This window comes from Cebidichthys violaceus, unplaced genomic scaffold (assembly GCF_023349555.1).
Source record: "Cebidichthys violaceus isolate CVI_PGR_0920_01 unplaced genomic scaffold, fCebVio1.0.p SCAF_1, whole genome shotgun sequence".
NCBI lineage: Eukaryota > Metazoa > Chordata > Actinopteri > Perciformes > Stichaeidae > Cebidichthys > Cebidichthys violaceus.
This window is the reverse complement of record NW_027176262.1, coordinates 23,906,234-23,929,655: the sequence shown is the minus strand read 5'-3', so window position 1 is coordinate 23,929,655 and position 23,422 is coordinate 23,906,234. Positions and strand designations below refer to the sequence as shown.

The window sequence follows — 23,422 nt, the reverse complement described above, 5'->3', positions numbered from 1 at the left end:
TAGAGTGAGCGATAGAGCGGGTCAAAGAAAGATGTGGGTTGCCATCAGACTGGTGTTTGCGTGGTAGTTGCCTGCGGAGAGGGCATCGGGAGTTCAGGGACTACGCTAATGGATGTAAACAACAAAAATAACCCACCAACCCAAAGGTCTGTTACTATACAAAGCATGGTTCACTGGATAACTTGCCCCACAGCCGTAGCACTGCCAGCACCCTAAAGTGAAATCATGTGTTTGATTGAGAGTCTGTCTGTCTATTTGTGTTACATTGCAGAACTATAATGATTGTTACTTGCAGTGACAAATTGTACCCCCTCTTAAGTTCAGGTCATTTACAAACACTGAGGGATTCTGCACATACCAGGCATCAGGCTGCTGAAGGCAACAGTCCGTTGACCGATAAAGTCCCTTCCAATTGGGTCATGGTCCCAGACAAGAAAACGCACCAGAACCACCTCAGCCATGTGAAGTGTAAAGGACAGAGTCTCCTCCCACACTGGATTAAAACCTGAGAAAACATGTATAGAGTACACAAGACAAAATGATGTATTCCATATTTAGAATAGGTTCTATAGTATGTAAAGTGTAATTTACTGTTAAAATGTTAGGTGTCACTTTTCACAGGTACAACGTGTGGTTGACCCGATTATCCAATACTTAGTCAAGTCATTGGTCAATTATCAGAGCCCTAGATTAGATTGAACCGGGTTATTTTCATCTATATTGTAAAACTGCCAACAGCGCCTGAGGTTATGATCTATATTTTATGGGTAAAAGGTCTACAATAGACAACAGACCATTTTCACAAGAGACATGTTGACTCAGTAACAATGGCTCAGCTTTATTCAGAGGCAGCAGATTGAAGTTCTGTTGGTTCGTCACCACAAGCGACCCGTTTCACATTGTTGTCACGTTGTTTTTATAATATCCACTGTAGCTCCTTTAAGGCTATTTCAAGATGATATGCGTGATGTGGCACCGGGAAAGGGAAGTTTGGGGGTCCCCTGCTGGAGCTGTTGCCCCCGCGACCCAATCCCGGATAAGAGGTTGAAGATGAGAGAGATGCGTGATATGCTAAAACGTTCTTTAGTGGTTCCGTGAGTGCGCGGTGTTGTGATGTTGTTCAAGTCCGTGTGCGTCTAACCGTTGTCATCAACGACTCGTGTCTGTTCCTTGCAGCAGTCAACTGGCAGGCCGATGATCTCTACTTCGACGAACGGATCGATAATCTGACGAGGATAAAAAAAAAAACATTAGTTATATGTATTTTATGATGCTGCATATATTTGCAGCTGAAAGCAAGTTGAACATTGATGAGTAGTCAAGCATGTGTGTGTGTGTGTGTGTGTGTGTGTGTGTGTGTGTGTGTGAAAAATACAGATGGCGACTGTGTGCTTCGGTGTGTTTGTACCTCTCCACGGTCCCCCAGCATGGAGTCTGGTGGTTTGGGCAACTGCTGTCCACTAATGATCTTGAGAATGAGTTGCTTCTTGGGATAAGCTGGAAGCGGGTCATCGCAGAATGGGTTGAAGGAGCCTACAAGGAATAACAGACAAGCAGAGGAATAACTTTGATTCACGTCATCACTCAATGCCAACGTCTGATCCTCTCACACTGTTCCTGTTATATGTAATATTCATGCACACAAAAGGTGAAAATGACATGTATACACACATTTCTGTAGCTGGTCAGATCATGTTGACTGACTACAGATGTGCTCAATACGCACGGCATCATAAAGTGCAGTGTTATAAACTACATGTGCAGCAAGCTCTCTTTTAGATGGATAATATAAAATATGAATATTAAAACAATCAACAGTGGAACAGTACTATAATGTGGATCATCTTCATAAACTGATGTAGTGTGGAAAACAGCAAATATCTCACATTGATTTACAGGAAAAACTTATAAAACTTGATGCAAATTATCACTTGTATCTATTTCATGTAATTGTGTACCAATATCAGTCTACTGTCTAGTTCCAATAGAGCATGCAGATCCAAAATGTACTGTATGTGCAATAGTGTAAAAGGTTTTAATTCAAATGGAAAATGAAGAGAGTGATATATAAGTTATATCCACTTACAGTTCCTTTACACCATGTATGTATGTTTGTGAACACCCAATATATTTACATTCCTAAATTCTAACCTGCTATTATTTCGTACATCCATGCACACTGATTTGCACATCAGTTTTGAATTGCATGAACAATGATTGGTATGCACGTGTGGGTGCTTGTTGGTGTGCATGCGGTCTGCGGGTTGCCTCACCTTTACACATGGGAGGAGGCTTGAGGACGTAGCCAATACCTCCGTTCACCATGAACTTGGCTCTGTTGAGCTGCATCATCCTGCCCTCCGTCTGGTAGTTCAGAGCGACTGAAACAGAAACACTTAAGTCAAGATACAAAAGTGTCACTAAAACTCTGCAATCTTTAATTATCACCCCGATGTTGTTGCAGTATACATGAACTGTGAAAATCACTGAGGATGCTCAATAGTCTGAAGCAAAAATGATATGAGGAGACTCATTCATTTATTCATGAAGACTGAACACAACCTTGAAATCTTAATTAGAAAAAACAGATGAGGAAGGAAACCAGCAAAAATGAAAAGGACGATTCAATGATAATCTTCTCTGTTTTTATTTATTATCAGTTTTACTTCCTGTTTAACTGTTTCTATTTTTGTACACCTAACGGAGATTTCTCTGCTCTCTGAATTTAATAGATGTGTCTTTAATTGGCAGGGACAGGCAGGGATTCCTTGAATGTTGGATTTCCTGACGCTGCTCATTTTAGATCAAGATAAAAAAAAAATAATCATCTCTGACTCTTTTTCATTATCTTATCTCCTTTTTATTTATTTATGTATTTCTCCCAAATCCTCACACTGTCCTGTTCCAACTGTAGCCCTACAAAATAAACATGCACATATTCAATTATACACAACATGCAAATGCATACAGTACACACACATTACACACACGTTACACACAATAGTGTCAGTTAGTGTGTATTGGCAGGTATGTGGCTATAGAGAAGGCACCTTAGAGCGACAGACGGCCGTCTTACCCAGCTGACAGCCCACGTTCCAGTAGAACTGGGGGTTGAAATTGGACGAGTCGATGCGATAGGCTGAGGGATAAATCCGTGACAGCTGCCTCTGGTTAAAAGCCAAGAACTGTTCGGCTCTGTGGTTGACCAGAGACTGGGCTCTGGTCTCGCTGAACGAAAGAACGTCGCCCGGAGTACCTGAAGAGAAACAAGGGTTGGGCACGTCTTCGAGGTAAAGATTGCGACGCGACTATTTGTTCGTGTGTGAAGGTGCCGGAGCTTTGTTCGGCGTTTCACCTTCATTCAGGCACTCCTGCGAGGCAACAGAGTTGGTGAACACGACCAGATTTGACAGATCTCTGCTCAGCTTCATCGTCTTCCTCTTCCTTCCACCCCTGTAGCGATTGCCAGATGACAGAAGACAATTGCAAGAGAGGACGGAAGAGAGCGAGTGAGATAATACGGGACAGGTAAAGCAAGAGGACGTGCACGCGCTCATGCCTGCTTAAAGATTTAACAGTCGCAAATCAAGCAAAAGGATTGTCCATCACTGAAGCAGCTTGCACACCAGGAATCCACACATATACAACGACACACACACACACACACACACACACACACACACACACAGTCTAGCAATCAGTAAGTCAGTCACATAGCCACAAAGACACATGCTTGCAATAATCTGCACTGTGACATATTGATATGCAACCATAACAAAGACAGACAAGGAAGAGACAGCTGACTTTCCATACTTCTTGTCCAACGCTTACTCACAAAGAAAACATGACAGAGGTGAACGAATAGTGTGTGTGACAGAGAACTGGGAGATATTCACTTTTCAGTTGTTTGTTTATCAATAACCATGTTAAAGGAGGGGAGTAAACAATGATGTGATCTGACATGTTGGATTGTGATTTGGGTCTCTTCCATGCGTGAATATCCAATTCGCGGAACTATGAGCAGGACGTTGTGGTTATAAAGTCCTGGACTGTTCAATGCTTCCAGCAATCAGCAACTATCAAACCTCCCAGTTGTCAGGGAGCGTCAGTGTTGCGGTGAAGCAGGTTAAAGGTTACCTGTTGAACTGTCCTCCGGCCTCCCTCCCACACTTCTCCTGAATGTCCTCCTCCTTGTCCACGCTTTGGCATGACAGCCTGGATTTAGAGTGTCTCTGGACAACGGACACAGATGCATAAATACATAAATACATAAATAAACACACACACACTGCAATGAAGGCATGGCGTGTATCCTTGTCTTCAGTTGCCATCGTGATAAACGTGTTAAACACACAAACATGATACTGCCTACACACACATGAACTCACAGTAAAGAGTTCTGAAGTGGACCAGGTTGATAATGTGTCTTTAGCTGATTGCATGTGTTTCTGTGTGATTCATGGAGAGTGTTATCGTTGCAGTAGCACTGTGAGTGTGTGGTCGTGCATGTTGGTGCTTGTTTTGGATAAAACGTATGTAATTATATTTGTGTGTATTTGCTGAAGTGTGCATTTTGAACATTTCTATTAGGGCTAAAGTGGAGTTGAGGAGCGGATGAGGGTCACAGTAATTACAGGGTTTAGGCTGGTTGCCAACAGATTACATGCACCCATGCATGCACGCATATATATACACACACACACACACACACACGTGGGAGGATGCATAATATGCAAAGTGGGAGGCATAAAAGAATGAGGAGGAGATGTGAGTGGGTAAACTGCACATGAAGTAGAGGAAGGTAAAATGAAGCAAATGGACGGAGGAAAGAATTCAGAGTGGGAAATAATGAGGGAGTGTAGAGGAAACGTCTTTAACACAACACCCACTGTCCTCCAAACCTATACTGTAAAATGAATGATCAAATGGATCGACGCTAACTGCATCTTCAAGAAAACCCCTGAAGGAATAGAAAACAACTTAATCAATTTCACGATGCGAGAAAAACACACGATGTGAATCCTATAGGCTACATGCTTTAGATCCGCATCTGTAGTTCACAGAAGCGCACAGCGCACACGTTCAACGCATCGATCCGCGGTGTGAAATTGTAAGATACGTCTGGATCTAACACAACCTTCACTTTGATCCACGGTCATGCTTTGTGCAGGCATGTTTATCATGAATGAGTTTATGGAAGATGCATCTGCAGGAGAACAGTGAAGCTTCCCTTACGTGAATGTCAGTTGAAGAGGCTCTTAATGTTTGAACTAGACACTCAGTGGACAGTTTCATGGGAACTCACAGCACAAAAAGACAAACCTCTCTTCCTCCTCACCTTTTGTTTAAGCGTTGTGATGAAGGATCTGCTTTGGGATTTCTTCAGAACGCCTTTGGAGCTCTACAGACAAGAAAACACATTCTTTTATATGTGTGTGTGTGTGCTTGTTTACATTCATGTGTGTGTGGATCATTTGATGTGAATCTAATCCCGACTACATTAGCACCCAGCAAGACACTTAAACCCTGAAGCTCAGTAGCTGGAGGGGGGCTGTATCAGACATCAGCGCAGCTGAAGAAGAGAGTGGGAGAGAAACAAGAAACAGAGAGAAACGGAAAAAAGGAAAATTATAGTCGAGAGGACAGGGAGAAAAAGAGGGGAAAGGGATCACCAAAGAAGGGTGGAATGGAAAGCATAGGAAACCCCGATGCACACCCACTGCATTAAAATGGCTGACAGGAAACTGAACCTTCTAAAAATAGCACAGGAGGCAAGCAGGGAAATTAAATATTAAGTAACACTGCAGACATTTAGGTTCTCATCACTTTCCGTCTGTTTTGACACGCTTTGGATGAAACGCCGCTGAGGTGGGAGAGCAGGAGTCCCTTCAGACCGGCCCGAGGAGGTCCTGCTTTACCCTCCGTTTGTATTCCTATTGTTCAGTGAGTGTTTGACCTGTGAGTGGTGCAGTAACTAGTCCACTCTTTCATTTTCTCCATTTCCCTCTGTGACTAATACCATGGCCTAGTTTTACCCCCCCCCCCCCTCCCTTTGCTTTCTTCTCCTAATCTGTTGACGAGTATTACTCGACTCCATACGCAGCTCCACACAATGCCTCGGGGGTGGTACCTGCCGCAGGTTCTTCTGAAGGCCCTGGTGAGTGGCCCGGAGCAGAGCTCGGATGCTGAAGCTGTCTGTGTCTTCCTTGTCCCCGATCCGAGACTCCTTCAGCAGAGAGTCCAGTTTCTTTCTGATGTGAGATTCCACCTGGTGATGCCCATTGTCCTGAGTGAAAGAAGAAGAGAGTCATTAGGAAAGGGAAGGAGAGAGAGAGAGAGAGAGAGAGAGAGAGAGAGAGAGAGAGAGCTGGGCGGGTAGGTGAGACACACGAAGGTGGTCATTTCAATACAGACGCAAGGAGATGACGGAGAGTAGTGATGGACACATCGTGACTGATGCAAAGCACCTGAAACCAGGTTCAACCCAAATCCACCAAATGCAACATCAGCACCGCCCTTAGCCGTTCAAATGAACTACAGCAGCAGTTTAGAATTGCAGATATAGACACATATAGATGTGCGGTAGAGAAACAACATGCTGCTGCAATTTGGACTCCTGCTCCACCTGCAGACAATAACTGTTACCAGTCATTTTACACAGCTGCAAAAGACAGTGTGTGTTTAATATTTAAAGTTTTATTGCCACAAGCTGAATTGTACTTCAGTGGTACCAGTCTAAAATGGAAAACATTACAACTATACAGATTCATAAGCTCACTTGTCTCCCTACATAACAGACACCAAGTAGTTTAGTCTGCAGTGAGCTGTAAATTGAGATTTTATTTGGCATCACTATACGAGTCTCTCTTTTTCTGCAGCCGGTGTTTCATTATCAGACAAAAAGCTATATCATGCTATTAATGCACATGTTAGCGGCGACTGCTGCGAAAGCATATTGGTTTAACGAGCGCAATACAAAAACCTCTCATCAGTGAAAACCTGCCGCCACCCTTTTAAAATGGCAACGATCATCCAAAGTGGCATCTGCAGCCTCACGCCTCCAGCTGAATGTGGAAGAGCGATGCCACGTTACGCAACTCAACCATCTGGAAAATAAGTGTTGTCCTGCTTTAAATGTGGTGAGGAGGACCGCGGCACTACGAAGGGATGAATAATCAGGATTATTAAGAATGATTATTAAAGTGGCACGAGGCACGTTCAGGAGTGATTTGCACACAGCGAGCAGCGCTGATATCCGCTGACGTGTTTCTGAGCTGCTGATCTTCTAAAAGCAACAGAAATTCAGATGCTTGTATTTATATCCGCAACATTAAGCATTGATTATTCCCAAACATTACTGCAATGATGATCAATAAAACGATACAAGTACCAACATTACTACCCAATTACTGAGGTCATTACCTCGAGCACAACAATGTCATTAAGATCCCATTATCTCGCTTCTGTATGTGGAGGACCGGCTGTATTCTCTAACATCACTGATGAAGCAGAAGAGAAGCACAAAAAGCAGGTTCATTCATATGATCTGTTGTATCTATCGAAATATTGCTCTAGTTTGTTAGAGGATTCATTTTTATTCAAATCATGTCAGTGTTGTTCTGGTTTCAATTGTAGAAAAACAAGAATGATGACTCTCTGACAGTACGGCTGTTTTACACTAAGACCAAGGAAGTGGATCACATCACTCCAGTTCTGAGGTCTTCACTGGCTTCCTGTCCAACAAAGACTTGACTTTAAAAAACCCTGCTGTTGGTTTATAAAGCACTGAATGGTTCAGGGATCTGCTGCTACCTCATGAACCATCCCGACCCCCTCAGGTGGTCTGGGACCGGTCTACTTTCTGTTCCCAGAGTCAGAACTAAACATGGAGAAGCAGCGTTCAGTTCTTCTGCTCCACATATCCTGAACAAAGTCCCAGAAAGCTGCAGGTCTGCAGAGACCCTCAGCTCCTTTAGATCCAGACTGAAGACGTCTCTGTTTGCTGCCTTTGATTGAACCACATTCAAGGGTATTAATCCATTTCTGCATTTTACTACTGTATTTTATTTCTTAAACTGCACTGCAACTATTATTCTATTTTTTAGCGTTTTAGTGTTTTAATGACTCTTTTTAATGTTTCAATGAATGTTCTTAATTGTTTTTAAATCTCCTTTTCTTTCGCCTTATGTTTTGATGCTTTTAATGGTTTTATGTGACGCACTTTGAATTGCCTTGTTGTTGAAATGTGCTCTACAAATAAACTTGCCTTGCCTTAACATTAACATTACAATGCAATACTACATTTAGGACACGGCCTTCCTGAGCACCCGGTTACCCTGCCAATACACATAACCGTCTCACTATGATAACGCCAGAAATAAGAGACAGAAACTTGACGCCATAGATGGGCTTGAGAAGGACTTGAGTAATGCGAGCTAACGTCTGTTTGGGGGGGTGGTAACTTGGTCCTTCATGCGTTATTGTGTGCATATTTATATAGCTGTGTATCTATATCTTACGTTACTGCTCTTCAGCTTGAAGTCGTCCTCAATTTCATCAGCGCTGTCGTCGTCAGACACTTCGCCTTCCTCGACGTCTGCAGACAGGTAGGCAGGCAGACTCTTGCCCTGGGTAGAGAGAGCGGACGGACGAACACATGTAAACCATGCAGCCACGTCTGTAGAGAGCCCACACGCTCCGAGCATGACGCAGAAGAACGCAGCACGCTTTAATCATTTAACTGCACTCAAACACACAAACACGCACCTTGAAGTTGTCTCTGTCATGTGACTCCTTTCTCGGTATTTATAGGCAAAGTGAAAGCAAATACCGCCACATACGAGCACACCAGAGGGCACAAAACACACACACTCGTGCACACACCAACACACACACAAATTATACAATCAGCTGCAGATTCTCCTCGAAGCGCCCTGAGCAGCTCTTCCTGCAGAGTAGAAAGCCCATTAGTGAGCCGTTCTGAAGGTGTGAGTGGGAGTCAAGACTTTCTAAGGTTCTTCCAGAAATCGATGGCAGACTCCGAGCTTCCCGCAGTACGTCGAGTGTCTCACTGGCTGACATGACTGCCCTCGTTTCAGCCACTGCCACCAGCAGTCTGCTCCCTTCTTTCTATCTGTGAATGTCAAAAGCCGTGATGCCGTATTCCTTTATTGTCTCTCTGGTGTCTTGCTCCACTGGGGGACGGAGAGAGGTTAAAGGCTCTCAAACGAGGGCATGAAGTGTGGGGAGGGGGGGGGTGTTAGAGGAGTAAAGGGCTTTATAGAAAATCAATAATGCTCTTTCACTTTCCACACATCTGGCTGGGGAGGGACAAAGCCAGAGATCCTGGGGAAGATGCAGGCTTTTTTTTTTCACATCACAGATAAAGTCAATTTAATCTTATCCATAAATGCTGAAAGCTGAGAGCTCAACGAGATGCTCTCCGTTTCTTTGTATGAACAACTCTCCCCGTGCTGGTGGATAAGGATCGTCTGGCTCTGAGGCAGTTAAAGTGAAAGCTGGCATTAAAACCAGGACGATGTTGGGTTTTTCATTCCTCTTGAGGATGATCATACCAACTATGATTCACAGATCATCTTTTGCTTTGGGATTTACAACAATAGGTGCTGTAAAGAGATAAGCTTGACGAGGCTGGACATGATCACTTGCATACTGTAAAATGCAGGTGTATCATGCCCAAAGGGGGGGGGGGGGGGGGGGGGGCAGGTGCAGCACAACCGATCCACACACACACAGCTCTCTCACCAGTCGTTCCAGTAAACACAGACCCTGAAAAGGAGCCTGACGTGTCCAAGAGATGGAACCGTATGAACGGACAAGTCGTCAACCACGCCTCTCTGCCGTACGCATGTCCTCAACGCTCACCCCCACCTGGCAGAGCCACCGACACTGCTCTGTGTGTAGAGTGTGCACGGCAGTGGGAGGCTCTCTTCCCACCTACCTTTAGGCTTCACAAAGCCGTCCCGCAAAGAATCTTCTGGATAGGGCTTCACCGACCACTCCACCCCCACACACGAACACCTTTTCACAGGCCGTGCATTCAAAATCTAACGCCCACGCATCAACTGGGCAAAGCACATGTAGCTTTGGGGGTGAAAAACAAAACGTATCCAAGCGGTGCAACCCTCAACCTGAAAGAGCTGCTTCAGTTCTTGGGAACAGAGGAGGGATTTGGTCTGAGTGTCAACTGGGGCTCCGACACGCGCACGCTTTCTGACCTGAGGTCAGTGGAAGCAGCAAAGCTAGTCTTGAACGACGACGCCCTCAGAGAGGAGCGCTGCACAGGCTTAGAGGGACTCCTCACAAAGCCAGGGTCGCCGTGCCGAGACGGGCAGCGGGTGTTGCAGCGGTCGGGGGGCAAATCTGCTGCTTACGATCTAAACTCTAAACTCTGCCGGGTGACATTGTGTTTCATGGAGTGCAATGTCGTTAAATATTTATCTATTCATTACGGTTAATTGCAGAATTGCTGCGGCTAGTAGCAATTTGAACAAATAATAGTTGGACAGCCCCGAGTGACTCTCCTTGCAGGTTGTGTTTTCCTGTTTGTGCATGACTGTGTAAGGAAACTAAAACATGTCTTTTTCTCAGCATCTCGTCCTCCTCTCCTTTCCCCACTACGGATACAATGACCTAGTTTTGTCCTCTTCCTTCCCGTCATCTGTTTATGGGCAATAATTAGCTGCTTGCAGTGCCTCTCCCACTCCCCAACGTCAGTACAGTAACGCACATGAAGTAAAACACGGTTCTCCGCTTTCTCCACTGGAATAAGAGGAAGGAAATGGAGACGTGCAATGCAGATGGTTTCATTTGCAAGCAAATGATCAATTCATTTGAAAACATGAAGTGTCGGTCCACCATGGCATCAGCAGTGTCCGTAGATGTGTCCTTACTTTGATGAGGATCTTGCCCTGCAGGCTTTGGGGACTGGGTAGTGTTTTTGAATCTCTGCTCAGAGCATCTCTCACATCCAGTTTGTCTCCAAAGATTTCTCGAAGGTACTGAGCAATTTTCTTCTGCTGCTGGATGCTACAGTGGTTCTCTATGGACAGAATCACTGGGTACCTGTAGGAAAGACAAAAGATCAATATAAATATTCAGATTTCTATAAACGACATAGTCTGATATGAGCGTGAGCCACGTCTCTAACTGTACTTCCATGTCTCAGCTCCAACCAACAGAACAGCGAGGAGGCAAATGATCAAAAAAAGACAGCTGCATAAACACCTCTCCACCTATGTGACATGGTGTGTATGTCAAAGTGTGTGTGTGTGTGTGTGTGTGTGTGTGTGTGTGTGTGTGTGTGTGTGTGTGTGTCTCTGTGTTTTCATCAAGAAAAGGTGAAATGACTTGTGGCCACAAGGTAGCGCAGCTCAAATGTCAGGTTTGTCAGACTGACAGCTCTCCCTCAGGGGAAGCAGCCCCGCTCTCAAACCCCACCTTTGATCCACAAAACACACACACACACACACACACACACACTCACACACACACTCACACACACACACACACACACACACACACACACACACACACACAAACGAGTCCACTGCCAAAGACAAAAAGAGACAACAGAGAATAGAGCATCCAGTCATTTCACTTCGACACAGAGACATTGACATCCAGGAGCTTCTCTCAAGTGAAACATTGAGGCGGCTCAATGAGCTGTGTGTGTGTGTGTGTGTGTGTGTGTGTGTGTGTGTAGTGTGTGTGTGTGTGGGGGGGGAGAGAGCAGAGACTCGCTCCATTTCAATACAGCCATGGGGCCATTAATCATATTAACAGGTGGCGCTGGTGATAAAATATCAGCTGTATGTAAAAGGTGATAACAGCAGAGAGGAGGAGAGGAGATAAAGCACAGGATGTTTAATTTATTCTGCTGGTCTCGCTGTCAGAATTAAAGATTACTAATTAATATGGTGTTAAGTTTATGAGACTATACAGATAATTCTGGTTTTAGATCGTGTGAAGGTGGCGATATATGGTGTTTGACTACATTCACAGAGGAATACAAAGGAGTTACCCTGAGCTGCAACTTAGTCAAACATGTTCAACGGAACAGACATATACCATTATTTGAATTACAGAGGAATCTGACAATTCATTTCTCCAATTAACTGAATCATTTGGCCTATTGAATAATCAATTCATCAACTAATCGTATATCAGCTCTAACTTGTAGCGTAGCGTCAAGAGAGGCAGCCATTAACAGCGTTTTCGTGGGATTTTCTATCCTTGTTCTGAAATTAGGCTATATATATATATATATATATATATATATATATATATATATATATATATATATATGCAATATGAAGCTACAGCTAGCATAGCTTAGCATAAAGACTGGAAAGAGGAGGCGGCTAGTCATGCTCTGTCCACAGGTTGCTAAATCAAACTCAGCTCACTTCCTAACATGTGTGTCGCCTGATCAAAAAGAGTAAAAAATGACTTCATGGAGTTTATGCTAAGCTAAGTAGCTGCTAGCTTGAGCTTCTGAGAGTCGCATCAATCTGATCATCTAACTCTTGGTAAGAAAGCATCTAAAATAAGCATTTTACTCAAAAAATGTTGAATCATTCCTATAAAACCACATCGTTGATTACCTGCGATATTGAAATAATTGTTGACGACTAGAAAATAAGCTATTGCTAAACATACTTAGCTTTCTAAGTTTAATTACATAGATGTAATCTGCTCCAACACTGTCTGTGCCTTCGTGTAGAATAAATGGTTTTATAACACAAGCACTGCACTCATAAGTAGTGGCAATAAATGTCGAAGCGAGCCAATGTAGCAGCAGGAAGCTGCATCATTCATCACTTTGTTTGGGTATTGTTGGACCCAACAGAGACCAACAGTGGATCCTCGGGGAGCCAGAGGAAACGCTGCTGAGCAGATGGTTCAGTAATAGGTGCTAATTACTGCCAGGAATCACAACGCTCTCCGAAAACACACCAACCTGGCTGTCTGAATGTTGCAACTCTCTTGTTACGCCTTGTAGGGGAATCTTACATCGAATTCAAAGATGTTTCATTAAATCTGTGTGAGAAATGCTGGTTTGAGACGAGTTTTATTAAGAAAGATACGGCAGGTCTGCAGCTTCTTTTTACGAGCCAGCTGATGCAATTATATCTCGTCCCGTAGGAGAAGATGCAGCGCCACAAATGAACAGAAGAAAACAATATTCAATCAATAATTTAATCTGTGTGTGTGTGTGTGTGTGTGTGTGTGTGTGTGTGTGTGTGTGTGTGTGTGTGTGTGTGTGTGTGTGTGCGCACACTTGGAGAAAGGTTTGTCCTGGTGCAAAGGACTCATCATTTGCTCTACTGAATGTCAACCAATGTTGTTTCCGTCATATTTACGTACATGAGAGAGAAAACTGGAGGAGAAATAAGTAAAATGTCATTTCTATTTGATATTCTGGGCCATTTTCTCCCAGTACAATATGAGATCTTGTCTAGTTTCCATATGCTATCACACACACACACACACACACACACACACACACACACACACACACAACAATAGGGTTGTTGACTCACTGGTTATTTATGAAGGCATATTTATTGATGGTCCCTATGACAGACTTGAACGGTATCTTGGAGGTCAGAGTGTAGCCGTGTTGGACCATCGGCTCTCCATCAGGACCGTCCCAACAGTCCACTGCAGGGACAGACAGACAGACAGAAGACGTGATGCATGAATAGCTCTCTTTGCTTTGAATATTGAAAAGACAGTCTGACATCCGAGCTATTTCATATTCTCCTGGGAACGCTAGCGTAAAAATTATTCCGTGACACAAAACAGTTCGTCCATAAATAGCCGTGTTTGTGTTATTACACTTTTAACGCATACCATTTGTGGGTCGCAATTATAAACCAGCTTGTCCAATTAAAATGGACGTTTTCCACAGTCGCCATTTTGACATGCCACATTAGGAAAAAGCACAACATTAACGATTACCCTGTTGGTTGGACGTGTCCCAGTAAATCACGACAGTGTGACAGCAATGTCACCAAGGTGCCAGAAAGTGAAACGGCTAACCGGAGCACAGCTTTATCTTATTCTTTACACCTGTGCTTTTCCTGCTGTGACACATATCAAATGTCTTCTGAGGAACAGGCTCAATGTTTGCACAGTCAAGATTAGATTTGCACAGGAGCCGTATGCATACCTTCTACACAGCGGCAGCCCGACTGCAACACCCAGGCATACATGTCGGTCTTGGAGTGGGAGAGTAGCTGGTCTCCAGTCAGGTATGTGTTGTGGGAGGAGGCGATGAAGTAGTTACACAGAGGCTGCTCCATGTCTTGATTCACCTCGTGGTGCAAAGGGTTGAAGACATCACACGTTGGACTGCGCATGAAGCTTGTGAAACCTGCAGGAAAAAGATTCACATTTAGATTTAATATCCTGAAATGAAAGTGACCGCCGCAACACAACCTTTTTATTTTTAAACTACCGGCTTCCAGATCATATCATATCGCCTTTTAACAGCGTCTAACAGTGACATCTCCTGGAAAACACCGAGGGATGACAGACAAGCACATTCAAGCCCGAGCGCTGTGGTTTCAAACTGGAGAAGTGGGATTTGAAGCCGCGCTACGGTGGATATAATTCACACATTCAACTTTTTTTAAGGCGGTAAAGCATGAGGAGGAGCGAGAGGGAAGAAAGCCCCCTTCATCCAGAGCGGAGGGGTACAAGAATACCAAGAGCGTGGAAAAAAAAACCCGCCAGAGAGCAAAGCAGACGAGGGAAGAGAGGCAGACAGCTGATGTGGAGACTGGAGGAGAAACGAAACAATGTGAACATGTGTGAAGGTTTTTCATACGGGAAGTCAGCGATCAGGCTGGAGACGGGATCTCGTCACGGTGCCATCACGGCTAAACCCAGTACACCGTATATGACATAAAACACTGTAGGTGACAGCTTGTCACACTGTAAAAAAAAAAGAAGCTGTTAATGTGGATTTGTTTGTACGTCGCCGTCACATCTGTGCACAATGCAGTGTTGAAACACACATTTCTGGCCTGCAGGCACACTGGTCCGATCAGTCAGACGCACACAGTTTTAGCCGTCATGCCTCCCAACAACAAGATTAGTCTCACCCTTCCTCCTACCCCTCTCATCTCCTCTCCCCATGCTCCCTCCTCTCTTTTCTGTCACACTCTCATTTTCTCTCTCCCACCGCCTTCATTCTTACTTCCCAATTTTCTCACTCCAGCTACCCTGCTCGCTCGGCGCTCCTTCTTCTCCCTTAAGCTCACCCTTCGGTTGCATGTGGCGTTACTTAAAATAACACTCAGAGACGAACAGTTGCCAAAGGCAAAGTCCCAAATCCTTCATGGCCATTCTTTTTGTCAGGATTTTAAACACCTTATGTGGAATTCACAGTAAATTACAAAAACAGGGTTAGTATAAATGTAAAAAATGGTAAATTTGCTCTAAAATAAAAGTAAAAAATGGTGATGAAATTACTATTAAATTGCCCTTAAATGTCAATTTCATTTTAAAAGGACACCAGTGTTTTTACCAGCTGTGACAGTGGCGCTGGTGTTGTTTTCACCTTATGAGTCTTGCCAAAATGTGGTGCTGGACACACCTACTGTAGCAGGAAGTACCACAGAGAGGTGTTTATACACATATCGCTCTCTGTCTGTCTGTCTGAACTGATTTGGCAACACAAAAGTTTACAGGATCAAAATGAATGGTCCCATCGCAAGTTGGTCTCTAGATGGCTGATAAAACCAAAGTCAAGGACATATATGCATATCAAGCTGGATTATATGTTACACTTGACTATGAGCCAAACACGTTTGAGGAAAGAATTGTGGGTAATAAAGAGGTAAAATAACAGTGAACGTTACCGTCAATCCCCAAGACTCCAATCTGTTTATTCTCATCCAACACCTCAAACTTTTCCATGATTTCTGCAACATACTCTGGAGTCACATTGGCCATCTAGAGAAAAAAAGAGATGCACAAAATGGTTTCGACTCTTTGAGATGTAGCACATAATGATTAAACCCCTTTACGAATGCTAAATGGAGTCAGACTGATTTCCTATCATTGTAACGTATTTGTGTTGCTGTAAATTAATTAGCAGCCATGTCGAGCAAGCGGCACAGTCTGAGAACAGCATTAACGCTGAGATTCAAAGGCAAATACAGCATGATGAAAAATGACACCATCGCAGCGTAACGTGTCAGAAACACAAAGAAAAACACTGATAGAGAAAACGTGTGAAGAAGAGTCTTTAGTCTTCCTCTCACCTTCTGCTCGTTGCGCAGGAAGTTGGCCAGCTCGTCCGCCGTCAGGTGATCCTTCCTGTCGCTGTACGCCATCATCAGCAGGAACAGGTCCCGCCTCAGAGACATCATCTTGTAGAAGACGGAGAACTCCTCGTAGGTCAGCGTGCCCTGCTGGTCGTCCGTGTCTGCTTCCTGTGAGGACGAGAAAAATAGAAAACAGGGATGTGAGTTTGAACTCAATCTCACTACATTTTGGAGGCCATAACAGATAAATGAACTATCTACGACACGTAAACAACTGTTTTTAGAGACAGGACGAAAAAAAAATATTCTACACGATTGCACTAACAATTAACATACAGTATTTTTTTTTTGAGTACTTCCCAGTACCGCAAATGTATCTACCCCCCCCAGCTTAAAATTAAAAAATGTACCTCACGTCACTTCATTTTGCATATTCAACAACCAATTATAGCGTGGTACGCAAGAATAACAACGAGGACGTCATCTTCATATGTAGAAGATGTCATCTTCATATGTCACACCTAAACAAAACTTATAGAAATACAAATAACGATTAATGTAAAAAAAAACGTTTAGATGCACAGACTATCGCGGAAATATGCCGCCTAATGTTCACGAACGCTAACACATTTTTGTAACGCTGGATATGTCTGTTAGCTGTATGAATATCTAATGTTAGCAAAAGAATATATAAAAACATGCAAATATAACCCAAATCTGCTTTCATCCATCCACACCAAACTACACAAAATGAGGCGGGAGGAAGGCCAGATAGACGCATCACAAAATGACCTTCCGTCCTAACAAGATGTCAGCCGCCATGAACACAATGTCAGGCTGAAGAGATGGCAATTCAGTCTTCTTATTGGGCTATTGTAGCCACAAAAACAACTATAATTACCGTAAGTGATAAGCCAACACCAGCCCTGCCTATACATCGGTCTGAGATTTGATCTGCGCACACGTGCAGCTGCACACGTCTCATCTCTGTTTGTTTTTGTCCATCTCTTATCACGAGACACACTGATACAAACACACATTCACACTGTATCAGTCTTTAAGAGACAGACACGTTACTTCTTCACCCGGTTTTTGTCTCACTAGACGTTGCCTGAGGACACCCACGGCCGGGCGCGCTGCTCGTTCTCTCGCGCCCGCCTCGCTCTGGCTGCTCGCTGGGCAGCGTCTCATTTCACCTGGATCTCACACAGGGGCCCATCGACTCTCCGCACCAGAATCTAATAATACCAGCTAATGCATCCATCACACTCCCATAATGAGCTCGCCGTGCGCATTGGGGGATTCGATCACAGAAAGAATCTACACACAGCCAGCGGGATAAATCACCGAGATGGACAGAAAACAAAGAGATCCAGGGTATATCAAGCAACTGCACAAGCTGGTCCGGTTTGCTGCGTTGTAATCTGCCAACGCTTCAATAGGAAAGACATAAATTAATGAAATTTCCCATCTAATCTCAACCCAAAGAGTGCATTTTTTTTTATGGAGCAAAATTATAGTTTAGCCAATTATGAAGAGATACAAAACATTTTGAAATCCACTGCATCGAGTCTAAACTGCAAACCTGAGGTTGGGATCATTTGCCCGCGGTAGACTAGCTTTCCTGGTCACTCTCGCACAGGACTAACCTCTCCTGTTGGTCCACACCGGCCCATCTGAACGTACCCATCACCTGACCCGTCACCTGACTGCGTCCCATTAGCCTTCAGAGCCAGCATATGTTCCTGCTGTCTTTGTGCCCTTGTTGGCTAATCTTTGCCGTGCATCCCTCGGTCCCTTGAGCACTGGGTGGTGATTTCCTTGCAGGTATTGACTATATTTTTTGGATCTGTTTAACCCCTAAACCTCTGCCTTGTGAGTCTGCATCTTCAGCCATCGCTCCTGCACCAGTTAGTTGAACCCTCAAACATCTGCTTCTGAGCGTGCTCACAACTGACAAAAACAAAAGCTTCCTCCAAACAAAATTGGCCAATTCACCCAGGTCCAAATTAAAAGATCAAAAGACATATTCTCATCTCAGGATTAACTATCAAATTAGGACGGCTGTTCAAAGTCAAGCATGCCTGCCTGAGCAAAGGCACGTTTGTGTTTGTGGTCAGTAGATAAAAGAAGAAAGTGTTTCTGCAAACGATGAACCCCATTAGAAGAGCCGGCAGACTCTGTGTGTGGATTTCTGACATCACTCAAGGTGACATCTGTTTTAAAAATGGAACCAGCCCTCTCCACACACTTCTTCATCCATTTCCTCTTAAAGTGGCTCTCTAGCGCACGAACGTATGAAATATTTCTCGAACACATATTTGAGTTATTCATTTTAAACTGTAATGTGACGTCACCGATCTCAAATATTTATACACAAGGAATTTAATGTATTCAGCTGAAAGCAAACCTACTTTTTATGTAATAAGAGGGCTTCATATATACACGTACGTGTTTTGATATTTAATTTCTATTCACTGATATAGCGATGCCTCAAAGGTTGTATCCGATATATTGGATTTGAGATGAAATGAATAACACAACGGCTTCTTATTCTCACCTGAAACATCTGTTTGATCTTCCTGCGTGGCAGATTGACGTTCAGCTTGTGGAGAAGCTGGTAGATCTCATCGATGTTCAGGAGACCGTCTCCGTTCTTATCGGCCTCCTCAAACGTCTGCTTCAGCCACGTCAAACACGCACATTAAGGAAAACGAGGTGTGTGCGATCTGAGCGCGTGCATGACTTCAAGTTTGACAAGGATGGTGCTGCACAAAGAACACTGGGCTAAAGGATATTGGTCGTGCGTACGCTGTCGCTTCGCCAGCGAGTCCTCATCGCTGATGCCGGCCATCAGGTAGCGGAGGCCGGTTATCCAGGTTCTGGCCTCTTCCGAGTTTGACGTCACCAGATCAAGGGACTCCATGTGGTTCCCGTGGTACACCGTGAAACAGCAGGCCGAGTCAAAGCTGCCGTCTGCGTGCCGATGGAAGATGTCCGATTGACTGCCCTCTGTCACTTTGTAGAGCGAGTCGATGGTGACTGAGGGAGAGCGGAGGACACGAAGAGAGACGTTTGATTATTGTTGCGTTAACTTGAACGATGAAGCTGGTGATATCCTATGTTTCTATATATAACACGTATTCACAGACCTCCATTGTTGTCCACAGAATATTAAAAACATATTTAATAGCCACACTGTTGGACCTTTATTACCACGAACGTGGCCAGTAGTAGTTCATGTTTACCTGCTGTAAACACTCATGAGAGCACCCAATGTGTATTAATGCGGTGTGCTCCTGTTTCCATATGTTATTCTAAAAACTACAATGCACAGGTGCTATAGGAACATATTGGGTCTTTTATAAAAGTTTCAATGTATTTAAAGATTTACTGTTCAGCAGGGACGAACGAGTCTTGGGGCCACAGACCAGGTCGGGGAGTGGGAGAGTATTGAGAGGCAGACTAAACCATTAGAATAGCACCGGTCTTATCCTTTAATACTGTGACCCAAGTTCATGACAAGTTCCCATTACAGTACATTGACAGAGGAATTGAGCAGGCAGAATAATTACACATTTTTAAAATGGAATAGCAGCAAAAAAACTGCTGATCTTTGTGAAAAACAACAATGACCAAAACCTGTTGAGATGTTCTCAATCTGAACACACATGGGGTAAGTAGTTCCTGTAGGCTTCAGAGTGCATCACAGTCTAATGAGATTGGACTATTTTTGATTCTGTGTCTTTGAGCCACAGCCTGCAGTAAACTACTTCCTGTTCTGCACACCAGCCTCTTCAGCGTGTTTTCTCCTCACCCTCACATGTGTCTCATTCAATTAAATCGATTCATTAATGCCCCTCATCAATGCTCTAATGTGTTTTCCCTCAGAATAATGGACCTTAATGATTTTTGGAAACGTCATTGCGTTTGAATAATTGATTAATGAATGAATTATATGATGAGTCAATTCAGCTAATTGCCTTCTCATCCACCCCAAAAATACTTCTGTCATAATCCATTCCAAAATGATCCCCGTCCATTTCCCCATTACATAATCTCATCTCTGAAGGTCTGATACGACTGAAAGTAACAACATGGCAGCCTTATGTTGATCCTGCTCAGATAGACAACGCACACACACACACACACACACACACACAGGAGGACATACTCTCAAAGAAAGAACTGCGCAGCTGTTTGAGTCACTTAATCATGTCAATGGAGAGTATCTAAGAGGCTTATATAATGCTGACAGCCTACACACACACACACACACACACACACACACACACTGTTAAGGACAGGTCCATAGATGTATGCTTCAGTAACATAAATCCAGTTAAGTAAAAAAGTGACAGTGATGCTTTGAGGAGGCCATTGAAATGATGGTAATCCCCTCAAAGCCCTTTGTGACATAACACCTGACCACTTTGTAGAGGTTCAATCAGATGCAAAGGATTTTATTTAAATTCCTCTCGTGACTGTAAACCGCTCCGATATTCTGTTTCACAAAGGAGCTCAAGCTGCTCTAGCTTCTGTTTCACTGGGACTTAACTCCTCAATCACAGATATGCTTTGAATATGGAAGTTAGCATCTTTAATGGCAGAACAGGTAGGATCTGTCAGACAACATTCAAAGTTGTCCCCTCCTCCTCCACAGCTCGACAACACCAGAACAACACCCTCTGAGTTCTGGCCCTAGTTTTGGGGTTCTGGCCGGCAGGTGAAAGCCAAACCCCAAACAAACCCCGACCTTTGACCGCTTGGTGTTTCACCTCACTATATTTGCATTTTTTCAGGGCCGTCTCTGCCATAGTGGTTGCTTCCTGGATGCTGGCTTACGATCCGGCACCTGACCGCTATACCGTTTTTGTAGAGGTTGATTACCTAGAAACGTGTTGAGTACCGCAAAATAAGAAAACACGGGCCGAGGGCAAAGGTCTCTGCAGATACAGATGCTGCCAGCGCCGCACACTTACTGGGTCACAAGTGATGACTTAATGGGATTATTTTCTGTATTCAAAGTTGGATCAGTCCGTAAAGTGTGGTGAATGCTTACAATAAGTCATTTTATTGTTTCACTTTGATTTCTATTCCAAACTAATTTATGCAACCTGGAGTTTTGATGCTGACTGCTCAATTTTTTTTTTTGCCCCTTTAGGCTTTTCAGCAAAGTAGATACTCCAGTGATTTCTTCCATAAAGTTGTAGAAAACAATGTTTGTCAGAATTAAAGCAGCAAACGCTGAGATATGCTGTTTTTTTTTCTCTAGTAAAGGTCAATCTGCAAATATGCAGGAACCTACCGTTCCCATGATTGAACTCCATGATGTATTTAGTTAGAACCGCGTCTTTCAGACTCCACACCATGTATGTATGTATGTATGTATGTATGTATGTATGTATGTATGCGTGCCCATGAATACTCACTCTTGGCCTTCTCACTCTTACGTGAGGGCTTCCAGCGAATGCAGGAGCGATGATCATCCAGGTAGAAAAGTCTCACCAGCCCTTTGGATCCCGCCTTCAGCTTCACCATCTGTGTACCCGACTGCATCACGCCCATGCATCGCTCCACTGCGGAAGAAAATGTGCACAAACGCAAACACTGGGGTCAGCGGAGCACTATGCTAAGACACGAAGGGAACAGGTGTCTGGCTTCTCTGTTTCTTAGGAGGAAGTAAGGCGACTGATGTGGGTCAGAGTCCAAACTGCAACAGAGATGCTACTGTGTGGACACACAGGGCCGCCTTTCTGTTTCCCACTGACCCGCTGCTGAAAGCAATGGAGAGAAGGAAGAGAGAGAGAGAGAGAGAGAGAGCTCTCAAAGAGAGAGAGAGACAGAGCCGACGTGTCTCATATATCTACACATCATGCTGAGGCAGGTGGGAGCTCGGGCTGCATAAAACAGTGAAATTGTTTTAATCTTGCAACGGCGATTCCAGAAATTGGTTTACCCAAACAAAAAAAAAAGAAATATCATACTTTGCTACTTTGCCTCTGCAGATCATTTGAGTTTTATGTGATTGGATGTTCAGCCTCTTCGCCCGTACCACAACAGAGGTGAGTGGGATTTAGATTGCATCGAAAAAAAAGAAATTAAAAAATCATCTACTGTCATCTACAGGCGATGGTTCAATTAAAGACACTTGAATTGAAAAAGAGAAAGAAAATAATGATGGAGTGTTCTGAAGAGGAGAACACAGTGACTGAAATGATGGTGAGAAGTGACTGTGTGTGTGTGTGTGTGTGTGTGTGTGTGTGTGTGTGTGTGTGTGTGTGTGTGTGTGTGTGTGTGTGTGTTGCTTGACTGCCTGGCACTGTCCAGCATGAAGAAAGGATAAAAGACAAAACTTCAAACTTTGTACTTTCTGTGACAGCTTGTGGCAGAGATACAGACAGCGATGACAACAGAGAGCTGCTGGGATTTCCATCCTCATTAGTAGAGTGTGTGCATGCAAGCCCCTATGGGTGTGTGTGTGTGTGTGTGTGTGTGTGTGTGTGTGTGTGTGTTTGGCTATGAAAGTGTGCACGTACTGCAGCATGTGTTTCAGTGTATACATGCAATATGTCTATATGTCCACGATACGATTGCATGCATCAGTACACACATCTGAGAATAAAGAAGTTTAAAGAATAACATTGTTGAAGAAAATGATTATTTTTAATTAATAGAATTTACTCAATACAACCTTGGCTGTGAAGTATTCAGTGCACCTCACGTCATTATAGTGAGTAAAGAGTAGAATAGAGTAGGGATGAAATCACGTTGCAGCTTGCACAAAGCTTTTATTTGACAAGACTCTGAGAGTTCGAGGGCTTTCTGAAGCACTTCCGCTGTTTGAATGCTCGTCAAGGACAGGCTCTCTTTGTGCAACGCGCTCTGTACGAGGCACGCAGTCACCCTTCGATGCCTTGCTGGTGCTGAATAATAATAATAATAATAATAATAATAATTGGCACTGAGAGATGAAGAAATGCCTGCACACTGCTTGGTTCTTTTCATCCTACGTAGAAATGACAGACATGGTCTTCCTCCGGTAAAGACATTTAAACATTAAACGCAAAATAAACCTTTTAGATGGATTTCAGATCTGTTACGTAATACCAGGCCCCACC

At 43.8% G+C, this 23,422-nt stretch overlaps 1 protein-coding gene across 1 annotated transcript in view; it reads right to left on the bottom strand.

Moving 5' to 3' along the window:
• plch1 (phospholipase C, eta 1) overlaps window positions 1-23,422 on the bottom strand; it is a 47,266-nt gene that overhangs the window by 6,020 nt on the left and 17,824 nt on the right. Inside the window, exons 3-20 of the mRNA XM_068716394.1 lie at window positions 21,734-21,880; window positions 19,100-19,343; window positions 18,862-18,991; window positions 16,299-16,469; window positions 15,894-15,987; window positions 14,198-14,401; window positions 13,566-13,686; window positions 10,914-11,085; window positions 8,520-8,627; window positions 6,131-6,286; window positions 5,339-5,401; window positions 4,138-4,232; window positions 3,356-3,453; window positions 3,077-3,256; window positions 2,274-2,381; window positions 1,409-1,533; window positions 1,142-1,226; window positions 359-505 (exon numbers count right to left, since the gene is read on the bottom strand). Of these exons, the coding sequence (XP_068572495.1) occupies window positions 359-505; window positions 1,142-1,226; window positions 1,409-1,533; window positions 2,274-2,381; window positions 3,077-3,256; window positions 3,356-3,453; window positions 4,138-4,232; window positions 5,339-5,401; window positions 6,131-6,286; window positions 8,520-8,627; window positions 10,914-11,085; window positions 13,566-13,686; window positions 14,198-14,401; window positions 15,894-15,987; window positions 16,299-16,469; window positions 18,862-18,991; window positions 19,100-19,343; window positions 21,734-21,880 (2,448 nt within the window). The remainder of the gene's footprint in view (window positions 1-358; window positions 506-1,141; window positions 1,227-1,408; window positions 1,534-2,273; window positions 2,382-3,076; window positions 3,257-3,355; window positions 3,454-4,137; window positions 4,233-5,338; window positions 5,402-6,130; window positions 6,287-8,519; window positions 8,628-10,913; window positions 11,086-13,565; window positions 13,687-14,197; window positions 14,402-15,893; window positions 15,988-16,298; window positions 16,470-18,861; window positions 18,992-19,099; window positions 19,344-21,733; window positions 21,881-23,422) is intronic.